Source organism: Tenrec ecaudatus, chromosome 4, assembly GCF_050624435.1.
Source record: "Tenrec ecaudatus isolate mTenEca1 chromosome 4, mTenEca1.hap1, whole genome shotgun sequence".
Taxonomy (NCBI): domain Eukaryota; kingdom Metazoa; phylum Chordata; class Mammalia; order Afrosoricida; family Tenrecidae; genus Tenrec; species Tenrec ecaudatus.
Genome location: NC_134533.1, coordinates 5,350,202 through 5,376,389, shown reverse-complemented (window position 1 = coordinate 5,376,389; position 26,188 = coordinate 5,350,202). Strand labels below are relative to the sequence as shown.

The following is a 26,188-nucleotide window of genomic DNA, read 5'->3' as shown; positions in this document are numbered from 1 at the left end:
AATAAAAAATAAAAAAGACAGCCTTGACTCGTGTTAGGCAGGGTTCTCTGGAGAAACGAGACCAGGACACTTAGGATTCTATAGAGAGGATTGGTTGATACAGTGAGAAGAAGAAACATAACAGCTAATCAGTCCACACAGCAGCACAGAGGGCTCAGTTCAACTCACTTTCCTGGAACAGTTAATATTCTGCAAGTCCTTCAACTCACGTGGCTGCCGGGTCCAAGGTCAAGGAAGCAGACAGCAGAGTCTTCGCTGGGGCAAGGCAAGCAGTCTGCCCACAGGCAGCAGGCAGCAGGGTGGTACTGACAGCAGTCAGCATCTCAGGAGCTTATCAAAGCAGGCCCGGATGGGATATCGAACTGAAGCAATGCAAGGCGACAGGATCCACCAGCCTCAATCTCAAGGACGTACGGACCCGCAGCGTGGCAAAGCAGGTCTTGAAGAGGCCTCAAGCTCTAGCGACACAATCCATGGGCTGGCCTGGCCCACAGGTGGTGTGGCTCACAGGGTGAGGCAGAGAACTCGCTACAGCAGCGGCATGCTCCAGGATATGCTCAGATCACCAGAGAGCAAGAGAGAAGGGGGCGGTCCTTGAAGAGCCATTTATCTCTTTGCCCTCCAATCAAGCTTTGACCTGATGAGTCCCACATGTTCCTATTGGCCAGGTAGGCACCCTAAACCTTCCTATCACACTCATTGAGCACCGATGACTGAGGAGAACAGGGAGAGACTCACCCACCAAGAAAGGGTCGCTCAGAGATGGTGTCAGAAGAGTGTCCACCTGAGGGTGAGCAGAGTTTTGCAGGTGAAGGGACAGAGGTACCCAAGAGCTGGACAGAGGGTCTCCCAGGGCAGCTGCAGGAGACAGGAAGGCACTAGGCTGAGACGCGCAGAGACCCCACGTCAAAGAGTCAGGAGGGAAGCGCAGGCAGCCTTCCTCACGCCCAGAGACTGAGAGACACAACTCAGCAGCACTGCAAGCTCCCGCGGGGCTCAGTGGGTCACCCACGAGGTTAGCAGACTGGTACCACCAGCCGCTCCCAGGGAGAAAGATGGGGCTTTCTCCTCCCGTAGAGTCACAGGCTTGGACACCCCCGGGGGCCAGGCTAGCCTGTCTCAACAGGAGGTGGAAGGCAGGCACAGAGTCACCGTTCCAGAAAGAACCGATTGATGCCCAGTCTACTCAGTGCCATCGAGCCCCTGCTGTCCCTCTCCATCTGTGCATTTCCGAGACGTCACTGTTGATGGGAGTAGAAAGCCCAGGCTTTCTCCCGAGGAGCTGTGGGTAGCTTTCAACTGCCGGCCATGCGGATCGCGGCCCAACTTGTAATCATTACGCCGCCAGGGCCCGTGGGCCTGTGATCCAGAACTGGCCACCCTGAACACACTCTGCAGGAGCGCGGGGGGCGCGAGGCAAACCGGGGCGTGGTCCTCGGGAAGGCGGGGCCTCCGTGGGAACGAGGAAGCCACCCCCAGGCAGATCCGCAGGGCTCACAGCTACGGTTTGTGATGATGGCGTGGACCCGGCAGCGCTCCTTCTGTCGTCGCTCCTTCTGTCGTCGGGATTGGTCGGATGACACCTGACAACCGTGTTGATGCCAGCAGATGCCACCTGTTCACCCTGCCAGGTCTGAACGCACCAGCCACTAGGAAGACGGAAAATTTACAGTCCTGCCCTAACTCACCTGTGGGCTCCATCAGAATCCCTATCTGTTCAACCGCAGTGGGTGTGGCTTGGGCATGGCTTTTATCCCGGCCCTGACATGCGTGTCCATTTGTGACAAGAGACATAGGAACGTGGCCTATTTGTACTACTCGGAATTTTCCAGAATTAAAAAGATGTGAAAAAAATAAAAGTGTAAGGAACATCTTATAAAGCCTCGATCATTAAAACAATATGGTCTCCGGCACCCAAGGCACAGACTAGCAAGTCCCGAAACACAGGCAAACACACAGAGACAGTATTGCACCCACTCAGACCACGGTCCTGGCATAAAGCTGACTTCCTAGCGAAGGGGTGGGTCTTGTGACCAACCGAAAGGACAGATTAAACGTTAAAGTGAAACCACAGAAGCCCAGGAGACCTGTTGCCTTCGAGAGCTTGGCATGGGAACAGCCTTCCTGGTGGATTCAGATTCCAGGAGCCGCAAATGAAAGATTCATATGTTCTCCCACAGACCTGCAGAGCTGAACAAACAAACACGCCCCTCCACCCCACGGGCCAAGTCTAGGGACGAGGGATGACCTGGAGGGGGAGGGCTGTGCCCTGTCACGGGGGCCAAAGGCTGGTCTTCCTAGCACCTGAGGATGTTTTCGAAGTCAAGGGAGGGGCAAGGCCTGTCTTACCAAAGGGAACGCAGGCAGAAGCCGGAAATCGAGGCTGCAGAGAGAGAGAGAAGCAAATGACCCTCAAAACGTGGCCCTCTGGTTACATTGAGAGGGGGAGCCCTGCAGGGTGCTGCAGGTTAGCCCTGGGCTGCTGGCTCACAGGGCCAGCGCTGCAAACCCAGTGGCTGCTCCGTGGTAGAAAGAAGAGGTTGCCTGCTCCCATGACCTTGTGAAGGGTCATGCTATGAGTCCACATCAGCTCAAGGGCAGTGGGTTTGGGTGCCATTGAGCAGATGGCATCTAATGCCTGGAGAACATCTCCTAAAGCGCCAAGCATTAAAAAGGTGTGGTTCCTAGGTCAAAGTCACCAGACAGGAAGTCCTGAAACAAAACGCAAACATAATTGAGAACCAGTGGGGTCGGAGCAGAGACCCCAAGCCCATCTGTAGACAACGGGACATCCCCTCACAGAAGGGTCACAAGGAAGGGATGAATCAACCAGGGCGCAGTATAGCACCGATCAATCAAAAAGCATTCCTCTGGTTCCTTGAGGCTTTCTCACCCCCCACTGTCATGACCCCAGTCCTGCCTCTCACTGTGGGCTAGACCAGAGCATGTGCACAGGTGCAGATAAGAGGTAAGAGCTCATGACCAGGAATCTAGGAACAGGAATGGGAGTAGTGGCGACACCAGGAGGATAGGGTGAAGGTGGGGAGAGGAGAGGAGGAAGGGGGAACCCATCATGATGAGCTAGGCCAGTGGTTCTCAACCTTCCTCATGCTGCGACCCTTTCATACAGTTCCTCGTGTGGTACTGAGCCCCCAACCATATTATTTTCGTTGCTAATTCATGAATGTCACTGTGCTACTGTTATGAATTGGGCGACCCTGTGAAAGGGTCATTTGGCGCCCAAAGGGGGTGTGACCCACAGGTTGAGAACCACTGGTCTGCACATAACCTCACTACCGCCCCTCAGGGGGACAAACAACAGAAACTGTGGGGGAAGGGAGACAGTGGACGGTGTAAGATATGAAAATAATAATAATTTATAATTTATCAAGGGGTCACGAGGGTCGGGGAGGGAGGGAAAAAGAGGAGCTGATACCAAGGGCTCAATAGAAAGTAAATGTTTAAAAAAATGGTGATGGCAACAGATGTACAAATATGCTTGATGCACTTGAGGTACGGATTGTTATAAGAGCTGTAAGAGCCCCCGATAAAAGGATCTTTCAATAAAAAAACCCGAACATGCAGCTAGGATTGTACCCACTCCACTTGGGGGCCTGGTTTCCTACTAAATGGTCGGGCAGCCGCTGCCCCCGGTTAAACTCTCAGAGCAAAACCACAGAAGCGCTGAAGAGGAGCCACAACGGCAACACTGACTCCTTGGTAAGATCCCAAAGCTAAGTGCGTGGAAAGCCAATTTGCTGGGTAATCTTCCCCCAGACTCCCAGGAACAATTCAGAAGGGAAACCAACCACCCAGCGGCCCCATCCACCCGCCACTCATCCCAGCAGAGCCCCCTGAGGGTGTAACGAGAGGAGCCTGAGCTCCGCCCCCCATCCTGCCTAACAGTCTGTGCTTTGTCCCGAGGACTCTTGTGAGCGGTGATCACGGACCCGAGGGGCCGTCTGGTGTGGCATTCAGGTCCCCACGACGTTGGCTTCACACCATTGACCAAGGAAAGACAAGCATGCTGGCAGTGCAGAGCGCCTTGCTGTTGCTCAGTGTCATGGAGTCCGTCCCGGCTTACGGCAAAATGAAAACGAAACACTGCCCGGTCCTGCGCTGTCCTCACGATCGCTCTGATGCCTGAGCCCGTGGCTGCAGCCACGGCGCCAGTCCATCTCGTCCAGGGCTGTCCTCTCTCTCGCTGCCCCTCTGCTTCGCCAAGCACGACACCCTTCTCCAGGGACGGGTCTCTCCTGACGACACGTCCAGAGGACGTGAGACCAGGTCTCCCCATCCTTGTCTCCAAGGAGAACTCTGGCCGTACTTCTTCCAAGACAGACGGTCTGTCCATGGCACTTTCAATATATTCTTCTCACCTGCGGTGCCACCCTGCCGTTCACAGGCCTCGGTTCACTCCGGTCTTCCTTAGTCAATGGCCAACGTCCACATGCAGGTGAGGCGGTGGAAAGACCATGGCTGGGGTCCGGCGCACCTCCATCCTCTAAGTACCAGCCTTGTTTTTGCATGCTCTGAAGAGGTCTTGCGGCACGTTGACACGGTGCAGTGCGTCGTTTGACCTCTGGACGGCTTCTTCCAGGAGCCTCAACTGTGGATCCAAGCCAGACAAGATCCTGACAACTTCGATCTCTTCTCCATTGGTCAAGATGTGACCTGTGGGTCCAGGGGTGAGGAGTTTGGTCTTCCTGACGTTGAGTCATCCTCCACACTGAAGGCTGCCATCCTTGATCTTCATCAGCAGGTGCTGCAAGTCCTCCTCACTTTCGGAGAGCAAGGGTGTCACCTGCGTACTGCAGGTTCATCACAAGCCTGCCTCCGATCCTTCGTGGTGGAGTACAGCTTCTCTGGGGATTTGCTCAGTGTACAGACATGGAGAGAGGGCACAAGCCACCACTAATCAGTCAGTTTGCTGTCCTGTGGCGGCTTGTGGGTTGCTGTGCACGATGCTGGAAGCGATGTCCTTGGTGTTTCAAGTGCCAACAGGGTCCCCCAAAGCGACCAGGTTTCAGCGGGGCTTCCAGACGAGGAACAGACCGTGGAGAAAGACCCGGCTCCCCACTTCGGGGGAAGCAGGCACTGAAAACCGTATGCATAGCTTTTACATTTGACTATGCGCATATGTTTAAATCCCCTTACATGCACGCGCGACACACGGAGTGAAACTTGTTGGTGAGACATCACCTCTGACTCAAGGGCCCCCGTGTGTGCTGGAGAGAGGCTGTGCTCTTGGGGGCTGTCATGGCCGGCTCTTGGGGAGGGGACCACCAGTTCTTTCTTCCGAGGCGTCTCTGAGTGGACTTGGATCATTGGCTCCACCCCAAACCCAAATCCAGGCTGGCGAGTGGATTCCGACCAGAGCAGCTCCACGGGACGGAGCAGAGCGGCTCCCTCGGTGTCCTGGAAGCAGGCCATCTCAGTGGCTGGGGCTTTGAACCGCCAACCTTTAGGTTAGCAGCCCAACGTTCTACCCACTGCACCACCTGCTCTTACACGTGGGGTGGGGGCCCGTGGGGGGAGAGATGCTGCTGGTGCCCGTGGCTCACGGGACAGGAACGCACAGCCCAACAGCCCGTGGTTGGGGAGATGGCAACACCCCGGTACACAGAATCTGTTGCCCCCACACATGGCCGGTCCAAGCCTGGGGAAGGCCACTTGGCAAGCCCCATCAAGGGGGCCCACCCTGCATCTATGAGTTTGTCATATTGTCCTGCTCTAACCCTGGAACCTTTGACACCGGGATTGTCAACATTTTCAGGGACACCCCTGGTGAACACGTCTTAGCTGGCTGGGTCTGCAGACAAAAAGACTAGGAAGGAAGGCCTGGCAAGCTACTTCCAGAAAGCGAGGAAATCAAACCTTCTGCCGTGCTGTCCTCGTGACAGCAGGGGGGGGGGCGTCCATGACACAGGTGCCCCCCACTCAGGGGTCTCCAGGACCTTCAGTCTCTGTGGAAGCACGCACCCACAGTTTGCTCCCTCGGGGTGGCTGGTGGTGGGTTTGAACCGCCAGCCCTGCTGTGCAGCAGCTAGCACTTCATCCACTGTCCCGGATATCCGGTGCCGCCTCCCTCTGCTTTTGTTTCTGAGTCAAGACTGTGGTTGTTACATTATCTGGTGTCAATTTGAGAGAATTCAGAGTGAAGGGGTGGAGCCTAGCCTGTCAATCAGATTGTGGCTTGATGACCTCATCTGGAGATGCTAAGGAGATAAATAGCTCGTGGGAGGCGGGACACAAGCCCAGTCCCCGCGAGACATTCCTGTTGACAAGCCACACGGAGACAGCTGATGGTAGCCAGCGCCTCAGAGCTGGAGAAACCAGGCGGAGACCCCTGCCAGCTCTGAGATGCTTACACTGCCACTGGATCTATAAGACTTCCCACCTGTGATCGTCCTGCATTCAGCGTCATTGCATGTGTTTCATGAGTCTGAAGAGGACTTTGTAGATTGGTATCGGACATATGGGCTAGTATCAGACTTATGGACTTGATCTGGACTGGGCTGGGATGTATTCTCAATACTCAATTGCTCTTGTATATAAAGCTCTTTCTTATACACATGTGAGTGTTTATGAATTTGCTTCTCCAGTCTACCCAGATGACACAAGACGAAAGCAACAACAACAACACTGGAGGGAAACAAACTGCAAACCCCCAACACGAAATGCGTTTGTGCATTTTAAGGGGTGTCTGGTGGTGGGAGAGAGTGGGTGGTCTGAACTGATCATAAAAAGAGCCATGGGGACTTCTGGCCCAGCAGCACCAGCCTGCCAGCTGAACCTGGCCAATAAAAGGTGCCCCGTGTGTCTAAGTCAGCAGTTCTCAACCTGTGGGTCGCGACCCCTTTGGGGGTTGAACAACCCTTTCACAGGGGTCACCCAGTTCATAACAGTAGCAAAATGACAGTCTTGAAGTAGCAACAAAAATAATTTTATGGGGGGGGGCGAGTGGGTCACCACCATATGAGGAACTGTATGAAAGGGTGGCAGTGTTAGGAAGGTTGAGAACCACTGGCCTAAAGCATTCCAACCACACCAAACTCACTGCCACCGAGTCAATGCCGACTCACAGGGCTGGGAGACAGGCCCGGGACTAGAAAACCTCTTCTTTTTGGTGGGGAGCATCTGGTGGTTTCAAACTGCTGACCTTGTGGTTAGCAGCCCAGTGAGTTGCCTGTGGTCCACAAGGCGCCTTGCCTACATGGCCCCCAAAAGGGGGAACCTGCTTGCCGCCACAATTTGGTGTGGCCACAATGTCCGGGAAGTGAGAGGGCTAGGCAGCCTGGAGGGGTGGAAGGACCGGTGGGCCAGGTGGGAGAACCTCAAATGCCAGCAGTGACATTTATTTGAACTGACCCCCGCCCGTGAATAATGGGCTCCGGAGGTGGCCCAGCAGGACAGAGGGGTGGTCTTTGTTCCGGAAAGCCGAAAAGCGTGGCCACCGAGCGGGCAAACCGGATCTCACTAAGAAACTCACTGCGACCCTGTGTGGGACAGGGGAGGCTGCCCCTGTGTTTCTGAGAATAACTCTTTATGGGAGTAGAAAGCCTCATTGGTCTCTTTCAGGGAGGCCGGACTCGCGGTAAGCAGTCCGATGCCGTGTGTTGGAAATAGTCACAAATTCCTGATCCCAAGAGGGGGTGGTATGATGTGGTGTGGTGTGGTGTGGTGTGTGTGTGTGTGTGTGTGTGTGTGTGTGTGTGTGTGTATGTGTTGGGCGGGGGGGAGATGATGTGTGATGGTGCAGTTCCAGACCCAGCCTCCAGGGGCGCTCTTTTGCTGAAGCCCGAGCAGCCAGGTGAAGGAGACCCAAGTCCCTGGGTACCAAGTCCAGCTGAGCAGCACCAGCCTGACAGCCACAGGTGCCAGCTTTCTGGAAATCGCCTCCCCCACCACTAGCGGGAGCCGCCGCAGATGGAGCCCTGCCCAGCCTGCCTGGGTTGAAATGGATGTAAGTGCTTTCTCTGGTCTTAAATCCCTAGCTCAGCAGTTCTCAACCTGGGGGTCGCGACCCCTTTGGGGGGTCCAACGACCCTTTCACAGGGGTCGCCTAGGACCATTGGAAAACACCTATTTCTGATGGTCTTACCTACAAGTACCCAGCGTGAAGATTGTGGCGCAGGCTACACCATGCTTCAAGACGAAATTTCATTTCTTTGCCATTAGAAACAAATATTTCACAATGTAGAATGACATATTGTTTTTGTGATTCATCACGACGCTTCAATGATGTTCCATTGGTAACAATGAAAATACATCCTGCCGATCAGACATTTACATGAAGATTCATCACAGCAGCAAAATGACAGTGATAAAGTAGCAACAAAAATAATGTTATGATTGGGGGTCACCACAGCATGAGGACCTGCATTACAGGGCCGCGGTACCGAGAACCACTGCCCTGACTGATGGGGAAGGTGCCAGGGGTCATCAAGTCGGTTCTGACTCACAGAGACCCTGCAGGCACAACAGAGCAAGACGCCGCCGGGCCTGCGCCCTCTGTAGCGCCGAGGTGCTGTTAGAACCCATGGCTGCAGCCACGGGCTCCGTCCATCGCCGAGGGCCTTCCTCTTGGTCGCTGCCCCTCCGCTTGACCCAGCACGAGGTTCTTCTCCAGGGCCCGGTATCTCCGAAGGACGTGAGCCTGAGTCCCGCCTGCCTCGCCGCTCAGGAGCGTCCTGGCTGTACCTTTTCCGAGACAGATGTTGTTGATCTTCTGGGCGTCCAGGGTGCTGTCAGTACCCTGGCAGCACCGTCATTCCAAGGCCCCGGCTCTTCCGTGGGCTTCCATGTTCACTGCTTAGCTTTCCCAGGGGACTGAAAAGACCGGGGCTCACTCGGCTTAGGAACAGCTGAACCTCAAAGTGACATCTTCGCTCGTTAACGTGACATTGTTCTTTGGGAAAGCTGGGGGAGGGGATTGCTGGACCCCACGACTTGGAAGGGGCACAGCCTGGCTTGCCGGGCTCTGCTGAACAGGTCCGCTCCGCGGAAAAGGAGTGTCTCGGTGAGACTGGTTGCTGATGCTCTTCCTTTGGATTGTCAGCTCAGCCTGACTCTTCAAAGACAAGAGCAGGGCTTTCCAATTTGATTTTGCCAACCCCCAGGGCGGAGATTTACTGTGTGGTCCCTGAGTCACGGGGGGTGTGGGGGCGGAAGAGCTCAGCATTGAGGCCCCACCAGCCCGGTTCTCTCTCGCTTACCTGTGTGTCCCTTCCCCTGCCACATGGACGTCTGCTCCCAAACTCACACACGCTGCTGCCGCGTCGATGTCCGCACCTAAGGACCATACACGACAGAGTAGAATGGCCCCCCTGGGGTTCTGAGACGGTAACTCTCGAGGGGCGTAGAAAGCCCCGACTTTCATCTGAGAGAGACCAAGGACCTCATCATCTCACCCCCAGCCCCCAAACTGCTCGGTCACTGGTAAAGGGCCCCCTCTCTGCCATGGACCTTCTGGCATGTTCTGGAATGTTCTGGAGTGTCTCTGGAAACAGCTCTGGTACTTCAGAGCCATCCACCCCCCACCCCCAGGGACTGCGGGACAGTGCAGGAGTTCATTGACATCAGAGTCAACAAGGAACGACTTTATCGTGCGTCTCCTAGTATTAGGCTGACCCGCAGCGACCCTGTGCACACCAGAATGAGACGCTGCCCAGTCCTGCACCAGCCTCACCATGCCCACGGCTGCAGCCACGGTGTCGGCCCATCTCATCGAGGGAGGGCCTGCCTCTCGCTTGCCCCTCTGCCTTAGCAAGCGCCATGTCCTTCTCCAAGGATTCGTCCCTCCTGGCAACACGCCCCAGGTATGTGAGATGAAGTCTCACCATCCTTGCCTCTAAGGAGTATGCCTTGCTTATCTGAAATGTAAATGGATGATGTCCGATATATATATTTCTGGAGCTCTGGTCCTGGTGGTGTAGGGGTTACTTATTGGGCTGCGATCCTCATGGTAGACGGTTCGAAACCACCAGCAGCTCTGAGGGAGAATGACTGGGCTTTCTGCTCCCGTCAGCAGTTGCAGTCTCAGAAACCCACAGGAGTTTGTCGCTGGCACTGTCGATGGCAGTGAGTTTAGGTGCTTTGGGTGTTTTGGGTGGCGTAGTGGGTTATGTGTTGGGCTGCAATCTCCAAGGTTAGCAGTTCAAAACCACTAGCCGCTCCTCGGAAGAAAGAAGGCTTTCAACCCCTGTAAAGAGTTATAGTCTCAGGGATTCTCAGGGGCAGGTCTACCCTGTCCTATGGGGTCGCTGTGAGTCAGCACTGACTTGACAAATGAGTGACAAGAGTAATTGAACACTGGGCTGCTAACTGCAAGGTTGGCGGTTCGAACCCACCCAGAGTCACTCAGAGCAGGGGCCGCCTGTCTCCTGAAAAACACAGCCACCGAAAACACCATGGTGCCCAGTTCTCCTCTGGTCACCTGCATGGAGTGACCTCAGCTGCAAAACAAAGTGAAACATGTGTCTGGCACCCCTCCAGCCCAGCTCCAGAGAGACTCCATCACTCGGGCTGTTCATGACGTTCCAGAACCTTCCAGCCGGTGCCTCTGCACCGGGGAGTTCAGCAGGTAGCATAGAAAATGCAAGATGGCCAGGTGGCCTTCGCCTGGGAAGAGATGCAAGATGCCTTCTAAATGCCCACCTGGCATTTTTTTTCCACCTTGCTTTTAAAAAAAAATTCTCGGGGCAGGTGGCGGGGGCAGGTGGGGAGGAGAAAAAAGGAAGAGGAGGAGGAGGAGGATGGTGGGGTGGGGGATGGGAGACCACTCGTGCGGGGCGTTTACTGGACGTGACGGGCTGTGCAGGGGTGCAGAGCACTTGCTGTCTGTATGTGATACTTCACACATAAAAACGAAAAAGCAACTATCAAGAAATATATAGATTTGAAATTTAAATATATAAGTTTTTTTCATTTTAAGGAGAAGGGTCCCAAACCTGGAACTCTCTCCAAATCCCTTCCCCATCAGCTCTAAACACGGACCGGAGAGGCTCTAGGACAGTGGTTCTTAACCTTCCTCACCGCGACCCTTTCGTGCAGTTCATCACGGTCATTCTGCTACTGTGATGAACCGGGCGACCCCTGTGAAAGGGTCGTTTGACCCCCAAAGGGGTCTCGACCCACAGGTTGAGAAGCGCTGCTCTAAGAGGAGGCGAAGCAGATTGTGATCTCTTTTGTCAAATCCTCATTGCATATATGCGGGTCAGGAAGGGGGGGTGACAGGAGGAAACCCAGACAGCCAGGAGGACAGGCGAGCTGAAAGGACGTGTGTGAATGTAAGCCCTCACCCCGCTGGCAGCAAAAAGAACCTGGAGGCGGCGGCAGCAGCAGCGGGTCTCCAACCAGCGCCTGCAGAGACCCACGGAGCTTCCCGCAGCTGCTGTTTCCACCTGCGTGCACTGCGGAGCCGCATGCCTGTCTTTAAAAACCTCTTCTTTTCACAAGGGGTACTACTTGGGTGAGGTTGCACTGTGCTCCACGCGTGCCTGCGCCTCTTCAGAGAGAACGTCGTGGACGGCAGCTGGAGAGGAAGAATGTCCCAGGCTCCACGGGGCCGGCCGGGGCACAGACAGATCCGATTCGGAAGAACAGCCAGAGAGCTCCTTAGAGCTCCTTAGAGGCGAGACATCGTCTCCCCTTCTTCGGACCTGTCGTCGGGAGGGATGGGTCCCTGGAGAAGGGCATTCTGCTTGGAAAGACGGGGGACAGCCAAAACCAGACCCTGGACAAGACTGCTTGACACAAGCAGGACCTGAAACAGGAGGACAATAGCAAGGAGGGTGTGGCAGGGAGCTACACTCGGCTGCTTCCTTGTGCCCTTGTGTCTCGCCTGATCACTGTCAGATCGGACTCCAGTGCATCTAAGGACCCTTCACAAGCAGGTGGCCACGCCTTTCTCTCAAGGTGCCCCTGCGTGCAATGCGGTGGAACCGCCGACTTACCCCCCGTTTGCACTGCCCAGGAACTACAGGCGGTGGGAAGCTTCTCCTGGCACCTGCATTCCCCACTCCCACTGGCCACAGACACCCACTGGCGGGAGCTGCTGGGCAGAGCAGGCAGCTGGCCGGGGCCTTACCGGTGGCTGGTATGCTCATCAATCATGATGCTGAGATGACTAACTGAGTCAGGAGCCAGCCGTCCCCGAATCCAGCGCTCTCCTCAGGATGTCAGACAAGAGACCTGTTAACTGTCCTGGGACTGGGCACCAGCTGGTGGGCACTGTCACCATCTGGCCGACAGGAAGCCGGAGCTCAGAGGGATAGCAGTGGATTTAGATCTGGTTCCAGATGACAGGGATGTGGGGAGATGGGCAGGTGCAAGGAAGGGGACCCGGGGGACCTTGTTGAGAGGACCAAGCTACCCCCGGTGAGAAATGTGTGTGAGACTCCATTCACATGAACTTGAAAAACGTCAATGTCCTTATGGGGGTTTGGGGGCAGTGGCAGGTAGCGACGGAAAGGGGCACAAGGTGGACGTGGGAACCAAGTGTGTCATATCGTGAGGGGGCTGGTGACACCGTATTCGGTGAGAAAGGGCAGCCTGGAATCCTCTTCTCTCAACTCCCCTCTATCTTCCCACTCCACGCCATCACTGCCTGGGGTTCCTGTCAGCAGTCACCCCCACCACCGGAGGCTCCCTCTGCCACAGCCCCAACCGTGGATGCAGTGAGCACACCACCCCCACACAACGACCCACAGGCTCCTCCCAGCAGGATGGGGTTCTGGGGATGGTCGGGCTAACCATGGGGCTGCTGATGACAAGGTTGCTGGTTTGAATCCACCAGCCAGCTGCTCCGTGGGGGAAAGGTGTGGCAGCCAGCTTCCATACAGATCCCAGCCTTGGAAACGCTCTGTCTGATGCCTCAAAACTACTGCCACGGAGAGCCGATGGCACTGCGTAGACTGGCCACGTGGGTTTCTGAGACCGTAACTCTTTATGGGGACAGAAAGCTTCGTCTTTCTCCTGCGGGTCGGCTGCTGGTTTGACTGCTGACCTGGGGGTTACGGCCCCCAGGACCCCTACTTCTGTCCTACAGGGTCCCTAGAAGTTGAAATCAACCAGAGCTGGGGTGGGGCGCTAGTCAACAAGACAGCATGGCTGTCCCCCTTTTGTCTTTTTCCCTTCCTCCTTTGTCATCACCTGAAAGGGGGATCGAGGGCTGGAGGTGAGCGGACAATTTTCACTGTGGCTGCAGAGCCATCGCAAGACCCAAGGGGTCTGGGTCCCCCCACATCGCATTGTAGCTAGCACGGGAGATGGAGAAGCCCTCTCCTATACAGACCAACCAAGCACACTCACTGCCGTAGAGGCCTGGCTGGCTCACTGAGGGCCTGTGCCGGGGTTAGAGAGCCTGCTCTGTCTCCCTCGGAGCTGCTGGTGGTTTGGAACTGCCGCCACGTGGATGGCTGCCGAATGCGTTCCCCCCGTGCCACCAAGTCAGTATTATTTGGGGTCTTCTGTTCAAGGCTGCTCAAATCAAGGCTTTAGCTGGTTCATTCCAGTTCGACCCGGTTGCTGAGAATTTACCTGGCCACCCCAGGTGGGGAGACTCACAGGTGAAAGGGCTGGGTCAAATTGCGGGGGGCCAAACAGCCAGGGTCATGTCAGCCGGGAGTGACTGTGGGCGAGATGGGCTGATGGCAGAGAGCAGGGACCCCACATACTCACCTCCCCCCATGGTGTCATTATTACTGAGAAAAGGGAGGTGACGGGTGGATGGTCTCCGCTGGCTCTGATGAGACCCTGCAGATGTTCTGTGTCCTTGGTCCCTCACGTCCAGGATTTCTGTGTGGGGGACGAGGCATCTGTCAGCACTCCCTTCAGAAAAGATGAGAACCGGGACCCACCCACCCCCTCCACCAAACACTGCCAACAAGTTGGCTCCAACACACAGCCGCCCTGTGGGACAGGGTAGAACTGCCCCTGTGGATTCCCTGTGGGAATCTCTAGGGGGCAGGAAGCCTCGCCTTTCTCCCACAGAACGGCTGGTGGTTTCGAACTGCTGACCTCTCGGTTACCAGCCCCACCACGACACCAGGACTCCTTTGGGGGCCCATCTGACTCCAGTGTAACTTAAGGGGTTCTTCCTTCTTCCCTGCCCCCTCTGGAGCTTCCCTTTGGATGACTCCTTGGGTTGCTCTTTCTTTGAGAGGCCCATCTATTTTTTGCCAGTTGTGCGGATGGCGTGGGGGAGGGGGGTTTCCTTCTGTCGTGTAGAGGGCCGCTATGCGTCAGCTGACTTGATGGCGCCTAACATTGCTCGGCTGGAAATCAAGCCACAGGGAGGAATTCACTTCCAGCCCTGAAAGGTGACGCGGAGCCATCATCTCAGGGGCTCTCCCGGTCAGCATCCTACCAATTGCCTTGGTCTTTTCAAAAATTATTTTGAGTTCTGGCCCACCGTCTTCTCTCCCTGTACCCAGGCCCTTCTCATGGATGCCTTTCCAGAGCAGTTGGCAGTGGGAGCCGGGCACCACCTACTTCTTCAGGTCTCAGGGTTGTGGTGACCGATTGATGTTCCATAGTCCCTTGGCCCTGTAGACTAGTTATTTCCATGGCTCTTCTTGTGGTGCTGGATAACATAGCTCATCTAACACCACAGAGTCCAGCCATCTAGTTGACACACTCAATGTGAAAATGCACCCGTGAGATGGTCGACGTGCTTTCTCTGGAACCAGGCCTCTGGAGTCGGGAGTGTGTGCTAGACTCCCAGCACATCTCAACTTGGGCTGGCCATATGTCAAATGCCCCACGGGCTCAAGTGGTCAGTGGTGGCCAGCCGCCTATAGCCCTTGACCCTCCGGTTTTCTCAGCGTGAAATCAGGAATCCCTCTTTCTGAAGTTCTCTCCCTGCGTGATGTGTAGACAATGTCACGAATATCACATTGTGCCCATGTAGAACCTGACATGGATCGGGAGGCAGCTGTGGGAACACAAGGGAACACGCGTGGTTTAAAATCAGAGCAGGTGGGCGCCACAGCTGCGCCCTCTCCCTGCTTGTCCGATCTGTGTGCGGAGCAAGTCCCCAGAGAAGCTGGATGATAGGAAGAGGTGTGGGGCCTCAGGATCAGAGGAAGGTTCATTGACCACCTGCGGCATGGTGATGACACGACCTTGCTCGCTCAAAGGGAGGAGGACTTGAAGCACCTGCTGATGAAGGTCAAGGACTGCAGCCTCCGGTGTGGATGGTGACTCGAGGTCAAGAAGACCCAAATCCTCGCAGTTGGACCACTAGGTCACATCATGACCAGTGGAGAAAAGATGGAAGCTGCCAAGGGTCTGGTTTGGTTTGGATCCACCGTCGGTGCTCATGGGAGCAGCGGGCCAGAGCGCACATGATGCACCGGGTGACTGCCACACAGCACTTCCGTAAAGCCTTGCAAAGCAAGGCTGCTACTTCCAAGGCCAAGTTGTTTGCGACCTGAGCCAGGATATTTTCAATCCCCTCCTGTACTTGTGAAAGGCAGGCGTTAAAAAAGGAAGGCCGGAGAAGAATTGATGCGTTCCAATTGTGGTGCTGAAGTAGAATGTCGGAAGTACCATGGGCAGTCCACAGAACAAGCCATTCTGTCTTGGAAGACGTACAGGCAGCAGGCTCCCTCCCTGGAGGCGAGGATGGAGAGGCTTGGTCTCATGTCCTTTGGCGTGTTGTCAGGAGAGACCCGTTCCTGGAGCAGGGCATCATGCATGGTGGCGGGAAGGAGGGCACGCTGGCTGCATGGCTGGGCTCAAGCCTGACAGCCACTGTGAGGAGGGCGAAAGGCGGGCGGGGTCTCCTGTCGCCACCACAAGTCGGGACCGGCTGAACTGCGCCTCATGAGCAGTCACAGCACCTGCGGGAGCCCCTCTTCTGGGACTTACCCAGCCCTGCTCTGCACCTGCACGGTGCTGTGTACCTGGCAGGCCACGCCCCTCCTCATGGGGAATCGGGGCCCTTGGTAGCTCAGCTGTTTTGAGTCGGGCTCCCCACTAGACTAGCCTCTCCATGGGACCGAGGCCTCCCGGCCAGTTCCACTGCTTCAGCCCCAGTGCCCCGGGCCACAGACCCCTCTGGACACAGCGCGGGGGCTGCAGGCGCCCCTCCTCGGTGAGGGCGTGGTGGGCTCCCAGACAGGGGCCACAGCCAAGAGTCTCCCCCAGCAACTCCGCTGGACCCTGGCTCTGTGGCAGCTCGGCAGGCTTTTCGTGGTGATGACGAGCTGACTGCCTCTGAGGGGAGGTGGGCCTCTCACCGTGCCGAGCGAAATGATGCTTTCTGCTCCACGGCCATTACTCTAATGGCCGCCCACTTTGCCTGCCACATACTGGGCCATCTCCTGGATGACAGGTTGTCAATGACTCCCGTTGGGTCATTGCTGAGAGCCCGAGCCCATTAGACAACTGGCTGAGGGTTCCGGCACAGCTTGTGCCAGACAGCAGGCACCTGTCATCCCGGAGCCGCCGTCCCCAAGACGCCTAGTGCAGCCCGCCCTGCTCCGCTCGCGCATCTGGTCAGGGCCACTTGCCACACTGGAGGGTTGGTGCAGCGCTGCCACCACCGCCACCCCTCGCCCGGGCAGGGGAAGCATTGACTTCCAAAGGAGAAGTCCCCAAGACACCATGGCTTTTAGGACCCATGGGCTCAGAGGAGGCAGGCGCTGGCGTGTCCAGTGTAGCTTTGCTAAAGGACTGGGTGACGGGCCTGAAGAAGCACTTCCGTTTGCTTATGCTTCCTCCTCCCAGAAGGTCGTTTCTGTTGCTGTTGTTGTTTTTAATATTCTTAGTCCCCAACTGGGGACGGTGCCCACGCCTCCTCTGGTGGATGCCAGCTCACCTCACCATCTATCTTGGCTGCACCTGGGCTCACCGGTGTGATAGGAGATAGGACACTGCTTCTGGGAGGGAAGGGTTGGGGACAGGCATTATGATGACCAGGTGTCCCTGAGGGGCTCTAGGCATGAATGCAGGGACAGGTGGCTTGGGGGCCACGGCCACCGTGGTCACCTCTCCTGGCGGATCTGTGTAGGCACGTCAGAGAGAGGCATGGCCAGGCCCCGACACCTGGGGCTTAAACGTTTGCAAGGTTGAGGTCAATTCCAAGGCAAACACATTCTTCTGAGAGTCTCTTGCCAGATACATGACCCTGCAGTTTCTTCTAAATCATAGGTTCCCACACTTACGGGCCAACTGCTTCCTTTTCAGGAAAGGAACAAACCAAAAAAACTGCCCCTTCCCCTCTCTGGCAATGAAACACGTTTGTGTTCTAGCCCACCACCCAGGATAAAGGGTAGGGATCTGCTTCTGCAGCCCCCCTCCCCCCCTCCCTCAATTATTCCAGGAGCCCTGGTGGAGTGGTGGGTTATGCACTAGGCTGCTAACTGCAGGGTCAGCAGTTCTAAACCACCAGATGCTCTGCAGGAGGAAGATAAGGCTTTCTCCTCCTGTAAACAGTGACTGTCTCAGAAACTCACAGGGGCAATTCTGCCCTGTCCTATAGGGTTGCTGCGAGCTGGCATCCACTCGATGGCAGTGAGTTTGGGGAGGGGCAAGGGTGAAGGATGGTTCCAGCACCTCCCTTGGGGCGGTGTTACCCACCAAAGGAGTATGTGACCCAAAAGCATGCAACCTAGCATGTCTGTCGCCAGGCAGGCCCGCTGTACTTCTTCCCCCGTCCCAAGAAGCCAGGTGTTTCGGGCTTGCTCCGTCTCACAGACACAGGGCCCCCAAGGATGTCAGTGGAGAGAACAGGTGTGCCCAGGCTCACAGAAGATTTGCCTGTGGAACCCAGCCCAGCAGAGCCAAGTCATTGGAATCGGGGCAAGATGTTCGGGTACTAGGAAGGATTTGTCCCAGGAGAAGAGCCGGCATTCCGAGTAACAGTGGTTAACATCCCCCAAAAAACACCCCAAAATCACTTCCACGGAGTTGATGCCGACTCATGGCAACCGCTCAGGACAGGGTGGAACTTCCCCTGAGGGTGTCTGAGATGGTTGACTCTTTATTGGAGTGCAAAGCCTCATCTTTCTCCTGCAGAATGGCAGGTGGCTTCGAACTGCTAGCTTTGTGGTTTGCAGCTCAACGTGTAACCACTACCTCTACCCAGGGCTCCCTTCCCACTCCAGGCTGCCTAAAAGCCAGAAATCACTGCACACGCCATAACCTCCCTCTCACATCCCCATCGGGGGCAGGAGCATGTTCCTGAGGCCCCTCACCAAGTCAGACCTCCTCCCAGCACCCAACCACACCAGATGGGTGCCCAGCACCTTGTGTGAGAGCCAGATGGCCGGGCCAGCATCCTCTTGCGCCCAGTTTCCTCCCTCATTAGGGCAAGCAGATGGCACCTCTCCCGGAGGGGCCCGTGGTGTTGTCGGGTGGGGTTGGTGTCCAGACTCATGGTGGACCCTGCACGACAGAACAAAACAGTGCTCGGTCACCTTCACAACCGTTGCCATGTTCGAGGCCTTGCTGTGGCCACTGGGTCAACCCAACTGGGAGCCCGGGTCTTCCTCCTTGGCTCCGTCCTCCTCCAGGTCCTGCTCCTTCCTGATGACCTGTCCAAAGGACGTGTGATGTGTTCTCGCCAACCTCACATCTAAGCATCCTGGGTCGCTTCCCCCAAGTCGGAGAAGACGGGTCTGGGGCACTGTCGTCTCTATCACCTCTGCATCCTGCTCTATCCGTGGGTGGGGCAGCACATCTTGGGTGTGGCTGGGGGAGGGGAGGGCTGTACTTACCTCCCTGGTCACTCAGGACCCCCCAGCTGGCAGGGGCTGCCTCTGCAGAGAACATCCCATGGACCCCCCCACACAGGTGGGGAGAAAGGACTGGAGAAATGTATTTGTAACTACAAAACATATTTGTAATAATAATTATCTAGGTGTCCTTGTGCCAGAAACCACGGGCAACCAAATGATCACCAGTGCGGCAGTTTCTCCGGGTCTGAGGCAGGCAGGGATGCTTCTCACCCTCCGGGGACTGGAGCTCACGGCCCTTCCCTCTGGCACTTGATGGGTGGCCACTGGTCTGTTTTCTAAATCCCAGCTGGTTTTATGAGAACCCACCACACAGGGGATCCATCCGCACACTGAGCTCGGAGGCCTGGCTCCCTCCTCCTGAGCCAGCAGGTGACCAGCTGGGCTTTCCCAGAAGCCTGTGTCCCTCACCAGAGTGTCCTGGGACCTGGCCTGCGCTCAGCTTGGAGACCGTTTGAGGTAAACCCCAAACTCCCTTCCATCGAGCGCAGTGTGACTCACTGGCCGCCAGGGCGGAACAGAGCTGCCTCTGTGCGTTTCTGAGACTGTAGCTCTTTCCCGGGGCAGACAGCCTCCTTTCTCTCCCGTGGAGGGGCTGGTGGTTTCAAACTGCTGGCCTTCCTGTTAGCAGTCAGCGGGTTCTTGGGACACCACCAGGGCTCCTTTGTAGGGTGGACTGCGCTGTTCCTTTTTTCCCAGCTGAGGGCCAGCTGGGAAGGGCCTGCAGCCCCAACGTGCCGGAGCCAGCAGCGCCAGGCTAATTTGCCCCCCTCCTCTTTCAATACAGGACATACGGGGCGCGTCCCCCAGCCCTGACCACTGTTGCCGGAGACTGAGCTCTGCCGGAGGTGGGGGTAAAGGTGGGGGTCTGAAGGAGGGCTTACTCAGCCGCTCTGCTAAGGGGCTCTGGGCATCGCAGTCCACCAGGCTGGACCTGGATGAAGTCACGGGCACTCTTGCCTGGACCACGCAGTAGGAAGCTCTTCGCTTTGAGATTTGGGGATCTGCCTGCCGCCCCGCCCCCGCCCCCGCAGGAGCACAGCTCGGCCCTCCCCGAGAGCGAGAGCGTACTCTGTCCCGGAGGGCTCACGGGGTGGGGTGGGCGGGGCGCGGGGCGGGGCCGGGTGACGCGGCTCTGGGGCGCGCTGCATAAATAGCTGCTGCAGATCCGGCGGCCGGCACGTCGAGGGAGCCCGGCCACCGCGCTTTCTCCGCGTCCCCGAGACCGCGCCATGCGCTGAGCGCCCTCGCCTGCCGCCCGCCGCCCGACCCGCGCCCGGATCCCACCAGCCACCGGACCCCCGCCGCCCGGACCCACCGCCGCGCAAGGTACGGGCGCCTGCCGGGCTCTCCACCACCCTGCCCCAGGACCCCTCGATCCCACTGGGACGCCCAAGTCCCCCTCACCCGCCATAGTCAGCCCCCCACCCAGGCCTGGCCGCGCCTCCCGCAGAGTCCTCCACCCCCCTCCCAGACCTGGCCGAGCGGACACAGACGGGGCTTCCTCCTCCGGGTCTCCTGCGAGACCCCACTCTCCCCGCGTCCCCTATGGGAGTCCCTGCGCCCGCCCCCCACCGCCCCTGCCACCTGCCACCTGCCGGGCCCCACCCTCCCTCCAGATGCCCCGAGGCACCGCCCTCCTGCTGGCCGCCCTCCTGCTGGCCGCCGCCCTGGCCGCCACCCCTGGAGTCGGATCGCCGGTGAGTGTCTCCTGCCCACGAAGAGGGTACCGCATTAGGACCAGGGGCAAGAGGGCGGGCCTCACACTGGGACACAGAGAGGGCACTAATTTGGCCCCCTTAGCGGGCTGGGCGGCTTTTGAGGGGGGTGGTCCTTGCTGCAGGGGTGGGCTGAGGGCGCCTGCACACCCAGAACAGCGGTCCCGGGGTGCCCTGTCGTGGGCTAGCCCCGTGAAGAGGTCCGCACAAACTGCGTGCTGCCTGGGCCTGGCGCGCCTGGGTCCCGTCCGCGGATGGCGGGGACACAGCCCAGGGTCCCTGCTCTGGAGGGGGCGACCTGGCGCAGCACCTGTACCGTTTCCCGGAAAAGGCGGGGGCTGGGTGATTAGACTAAGGTGTTGGGAGTCGGTGGGCGCACGGCGGTCTTGGGGCACAGTCTCCCTACCTGACTCCCATCTCTCCCCCTTAAGGCCAAGGAGAAAAGAGGCTGGACTCTCAACAGCGCTGGCTACCTGCTTGGTCCACGTAAGTGAGGGGCAGCACCGCCAGGAGGGGCCCCAGCTGGTCTTCCAATATGTTAATGGTCCCACAGGTCAGATGAAAGGAAGGGGTGGGCCACCTTCCCAGGGACCCTGAACCCCGAGGGTCTGGGCTTCTCCTGTGGGTACTAGTACTTGGTGGGGCCGTAGGCTGCACCTTCCAGTCCCTGACAGGTGCCATGCCCGTCCCCTCACTCCCTTTCCCTGTCCCCTCCTGGGCAGCCTGCCTGCAGGGGGCTTCTGACCCTGTCTGCCCCCCTACCTTGGGCACTTCACTCTTGAATCCTGACCCCTATCCTTGGGCACCTTGCTGACTCTTGAACTCCGACCCCTATCCTTGGGTGGCAGGGCCCTTCATCCCTCCTCTCCCTCTCCCTCCCACCGGCCTCTCCCACCCCATCCCTCGCTGCTGGAACCTCCCCTGGGGTCATCTCCCACGGCACCCCTCCCCAAACCTCTCCCAGGTCCCCAGGGACCTCTGTGCTGACTGGAAGCGCCTTGCCCAGGCTCCTCCCTGGGTCCTTGGCAGGTGCTCTGTCTGCACCCCCTCCCTGACTCCCTGTGACCCCCTGAACACCCTCACCCCAAATCGCACCTCCAATTCCTCTAGGCTCCAAGGGGAACTTCCGGGTCCCCTGGGGTACCCCTTTAGGGGTGGTCCTGTTCTCTTGCTCCAGCCCCACCCCTCATTGTCATCTGCAGGAGCCTGGGAGGGGCCAGGGCTCAGAACCACCCCTCTCCTACCTGAGGACGGCCTTTAGATGGAATCAGGCAGGGTGGGCCTCAGCTTGAAGGAATAAAGTGCCTGTGGGGGAGGAGGGGAAAAGAGAGGAGGGGATTGAAGGAATGCAGGAAGGAGAGGAGGAGGGGGGAAGGGGCCCCTTAGTACCCCTGACTTTGGTGGATGGGTTGGAGACAGCCCCTGTGGGGGCTGTGGGCAGGTGGGCTTCCTTGAGCCCCCACGGACCCTGGGGAGGGGCTGGGGGACCTGTAGAAATGTGGATTTGCCAAGCCGGATCCTGGTGAATCCATCCAAAATTCTCCAAACTTATGGCCATCAAGTCAATCCCAAGCCTGCAGGACAGGGTAGGACTGCCTCTTGGGGGTTGTTTCTGAGCCTAGCTTGACGGGCTTCGAAAGCCTCAGCTTCCTCTTGCGGAGTGGTTGGTGGTTTCGAACTGCTGACCTTGTGGGTTAGCAGCCCAAGACATACCACATGACACCAGGGCTCCCTGGGAGGCCCTGTCTGTGGTGAACTCTAAGGTGGGCCCCCTTTGAGGGCCAGGCAGGCTGGGGAGGAAGCTCAGACAACTTCCAGGCAGGCGCCCCACAAAGGACAGGGGGTGGATTTGCACTCCTCTGCTCTCCCTGCCCCCAGTGGATGCCTGCTCCTTGCCTCCTCGTTCTGTGTGTTCTTGGGACGCAGCGTCGGGTGGAGGGGGTGGTCGGGTGGAGGGGGTGGTCATTCCACCCAGCTGCAGTAAACCCCGCGATGCGAGTCCGTCTGGCTACACGGCTGCCTTGACAGGTTGGCACACAGAGTCCCCGGGGCCTCCGGGGGCCGCTCACTGCCGCCTGATTCATGCATGTCGTCGGGAAAGGAGGCGGCCGTGACTGTGGGGACGTCTGGGCCCCAGTGCCATCAACTCTGGGTCACCGCGGCTGCCTCTCTGCCGCACCCCACTTCCTGCAGGCAGGAAAATGGGATCTTCCATCTTAACGGAGGCAGTGGGTTTGGGTTTTGAAACAATTGAGCTGGGCCCTACACAAAACCCAAAGCCACTGCCGCCAAGGCAACCCCAGCACACAGGACCCCTGTGGGACAGAGAACAAGCCCCCTGGGGGGTTCCCAGGCTGCACATCCCTATGGATATGCAGACGGCCTATCTGTTCCCCACCGAGTGACTGGTGGGCTCAAACCACTGACCTTTGAGGTAGGGGCTGAGCGTTTAACCACGACGCCACCAGACCTCGGAGCACCCCCAACATGTGACAAGCTCCCATAACCCGCACCTTCGCTTACTGCCCATACAATTTCTAAATCAGTGGGAAAGCTCGGAGCCTTTCCTGATACTGAAGTCAGGCGAGATAAGAAGGGTAGGCACCTGTTCCCGGGTGGCTTAAAGCCTGCTTAGCAACAGAGCAGCGTCCTTAAGCCCCCACGGTGCTTGGGTAGCGCGTGGGGCCCTTGGCCCTAACGTCAGCGGTTTGGGTTGGCATTCAGCCTCTCCGAGGGAGAAAGAGCAGGCTTTCCTTTTGTCCTTATAAAGATGCATCGCCTTGGAAACCTGAGGGTGTGGTCCTACCCTGTTCCACAGGCTCTGTGAGCGAGGACCAAATCCGTTTGAAAGGCAGGGATTGCCCGACTGAAAACGTAGCTGCCAGGGGGCTCTTGGGAAGCAAACTCTGTTGCACGACCAAGTGCAGGTCTGACCGGACTTGTCGGAAGCTGTCCACGTGGGCGATGGGTGATGGATAAAGACCGGCTCTGTGTGCGGCTCTGTACACGGCTCGGCTGGGAAGACAGTCTGGCTGTGATGACGCTCGGCGTCTGGGAGGGAAGGGCTGGCTGGCCCTCCTTCCTCCCCAGGCTTCCAGCCCAGGATGCAGGCTCTGGAAGGAGGGGCTCAGTGTCTTCATCTCACCCTGGAAGTCATATCACAGCCCCTACAGCCCCCTGCTGGCTAGCCAGAGTCCCGGGTCCCTGCTGGCCCGTGGCCCCGCTGTTTCTCCTCCTTCCAAGCCCTTCTGCTTGGTCCACGCTGCTGGGCTGGGAGCTGCCAGCCTTCCTGGATGCCTGTGATAGTTTCTTCAGGGACTTCTTGCTCACACACACACACACATTATAGGCACGCCCACACATGCACACATATGCACACACATGCATGTATACACACATGCATTCACACACTCACCCACACACTTATACATGCATACACTCACATTACACATGCATGTGCATACATACACCTCAGATGCACACACACATGCTCTAATCCATTATCCTCGCAGCTAGCTCTCAGCCTTTGGAAAACTAAAAATTAGGCTATGACAGAACTTAAGATTCTTCAGTGGCCCCTTGAGTTCAGGCATGTAAGGACCCCAGCCCCACCATCTCCCTGGGAGATCCCAGCCTGCACCCTGGCATTCCTGGGACCCTTTGAGGTATGGAGTCCAAGCTCCTCCCAGCCAGGTGCTCCCTCAGGCTGTGCCTCTGGGTGTCCCCTTCCTTTCCTCTGGCACTGCCTGGGTTCAGCTTGGTTTCGTGTTCAGGTCCTGGCTGCCTCCCCCCGCCCCACCCCCCACCCCCCTCTGCTCTTGATGGATTCTGCAGAGGCTCCGGCTCGCTGTAAGGAATCTCTCTCTGATCTGTGGGCAGATGCCATCGACAACCACCGGTCCTTCCAGGAGAGGCATGGCCTTTCGGGCAAGCGGGAGCTACAGCCAGATGATGAGGCCAGGCCAGGTGAGGGCGTCCTCAGGGTGGGGGGGGGCACACAGGGGCTTGGCTGACCCCACCTGGCCATCACCCATGTCCATTGGGCCACAGAAGACAGGGGCTCCCTTCCAGGCCAGCAGGAGAGGCAGGCCATATCCCTCCTGGCACCCGCAGCAGGGTCGTCCCGAGACCATGTGTGGTGGTTGTGGGCCCCGAGGGTGCCTGCCATGGGGAGTCATGGACGCTGTCCTCCTCTCTTCCAGGAAGCTACGACAGGCCGCTGTCTGAGAACAGCGTGGCGAGCATGCTCAGCGAGTTTCTGACTTTCCTGCAGCTCAAAGGTGGGTGGGTGCTTCCCACAGTGAGCCCTGGACCCCAAATGCATACACTGGGATGGCCAGACACTCACAGTGACCCCAAGGGACAGAGCAGAACTGGCCCCCCAGGGGTCCAAGGTAGTCCTCTTTAAGGACCAGACAGAGGGGGTGACTAGGGACCAAGAGGGGAGACGCAGTGTGGTCAGGATGTATCACTGAGTCAGAGAAATCAAGGCTAATGACCTGGGTCTTTGTGACCTGGCCACTTCCTGGGGTAGCGGTCCACTCCACTGCCTTGGCCTGAAGACCTTGGAGGCGCAGGACTGGGGGAAGAGTTGAGGGTCTGGTTCCTTATTCAAAACAGTGGTCCCTGTTAGAAATGCTGGCAGGAGGAGACAGAGACCCCCCCCCCCCCTCACCGCTGCAGCCCAGTGGGGCGTGGGGAGGACGTCCTGCCCTGAACGGACAGTAGTGATTCCAGAAGATGGCACAGGCCCGGGGCGGGCTGGGGAAAGAGCGGGGTGTGGGGTGGGGGTGTGGGGGTCGGGCAGTATGTGCTCGCCTGCTAACCGGAGGGGAGGCCGAGCCTGGTGGTTGAGAGCAGGAGGGGGTGGGGAGTGCTGGGTTTCCTGCGCAGTTTCGGATTTCCTCTGTGGGTGCAGCCGCACCTAGCAGGTGAGGTAGGGCGTGTGTCCCCGTAGTGTGTGATGTGTGTGTGGTGCTTCCCCCTGCAGAGGCCGGGGCCCTCGGGGACCTGCCCTCGGCCCTCTTGGTGGACGACGAAGAGCAGACCTGAGGAGCGGTGGAGCACCCCACCCCCTCTCCACCCCCATGCTGTGACCTACAGGCTAGCTCTCTTCTTCTGAGTGATCCAATAAAAACCTAGCATCTGCCTGCAGCAACCTGGTTCTTCTGGACTTCTGTCTTCCCACGGCCGTTATGGTGTGGGGGTGGGGGGGATTTGGGAAGGTCCTGGTGTCGCTGTGGATGAAGTGCGGGCTGCTGACTGAGAGGTGGGGCATTTGGACTGGCCAGCTGCGCCTCGGGAGGAAGATGGGGCTGTTTGCCTCTGTAAAGACGACAGACGCCAGGCAGTCTGTCTGTGCTACAATAATTCAGTGTCAATTCTAACGTACAGCGACCCCCTGGGGCAGGGTAGAGACCCCCCTGTGGGTTTCTGAGGCAGTCACTGTTTACAGGAGGAGAAAGCCTCATTTTCCTCCTGCAGAGCAGCTGGTGGTTTAGAACTGCCGAGCCTGCAGTTAGCCCAGTGCATAACCCACCACTCCACCAGGGCTCCTAGACCAATCAAAGGAGGTGGGTAAGGGGGCTGCAGAAGCAGATCCCTACCCTTTATCCTGGGTGACGGGCTAGAGCACAAACATGTTTCATTGCCAGAGGGGGGAAGGGGCAGTTGTTTTTGGTTTGTTTATTTCCTGAAAAGGAGGCAGTTGGCCCTTAAGTGTGG

At 57.7% G+C, this 26,188-nt stretch overlaps 1 protein-coding gene across 1 annotated transcript; it reads left to right on the top strand.

Annotated features, from left to right (window-relative positions):
* The first annotated feature begins 19,943 nt into the window (after positions 1-19,943).
* GAL (galanin and GMAP prepropeptide) lies at positions 19,944-25,608 on the top strand. The gene is made up of 6 exons (XM_075547978.1): positions 19,944-20,075; positions 20,366-20,446; positions 20,896-20,950; positions 24,344-24,430; positions 24,667-24,744; positions 25,455-25,608. The coding sequence occupies exons 2-6, from the start codon at positions 20,366-20,368 to the stop codon at positions 25,514-25,516; spliced, it is 363 nt and encodes a 120-aa protein (XP_075404093.1). The 5' UTR covers positions 19,944-20,075; the 3' UTR covers positions 25,517-25,608.
* The last annotated feature ends 580 nt before the right edge of the window (positions 25,609-26,188 follow it).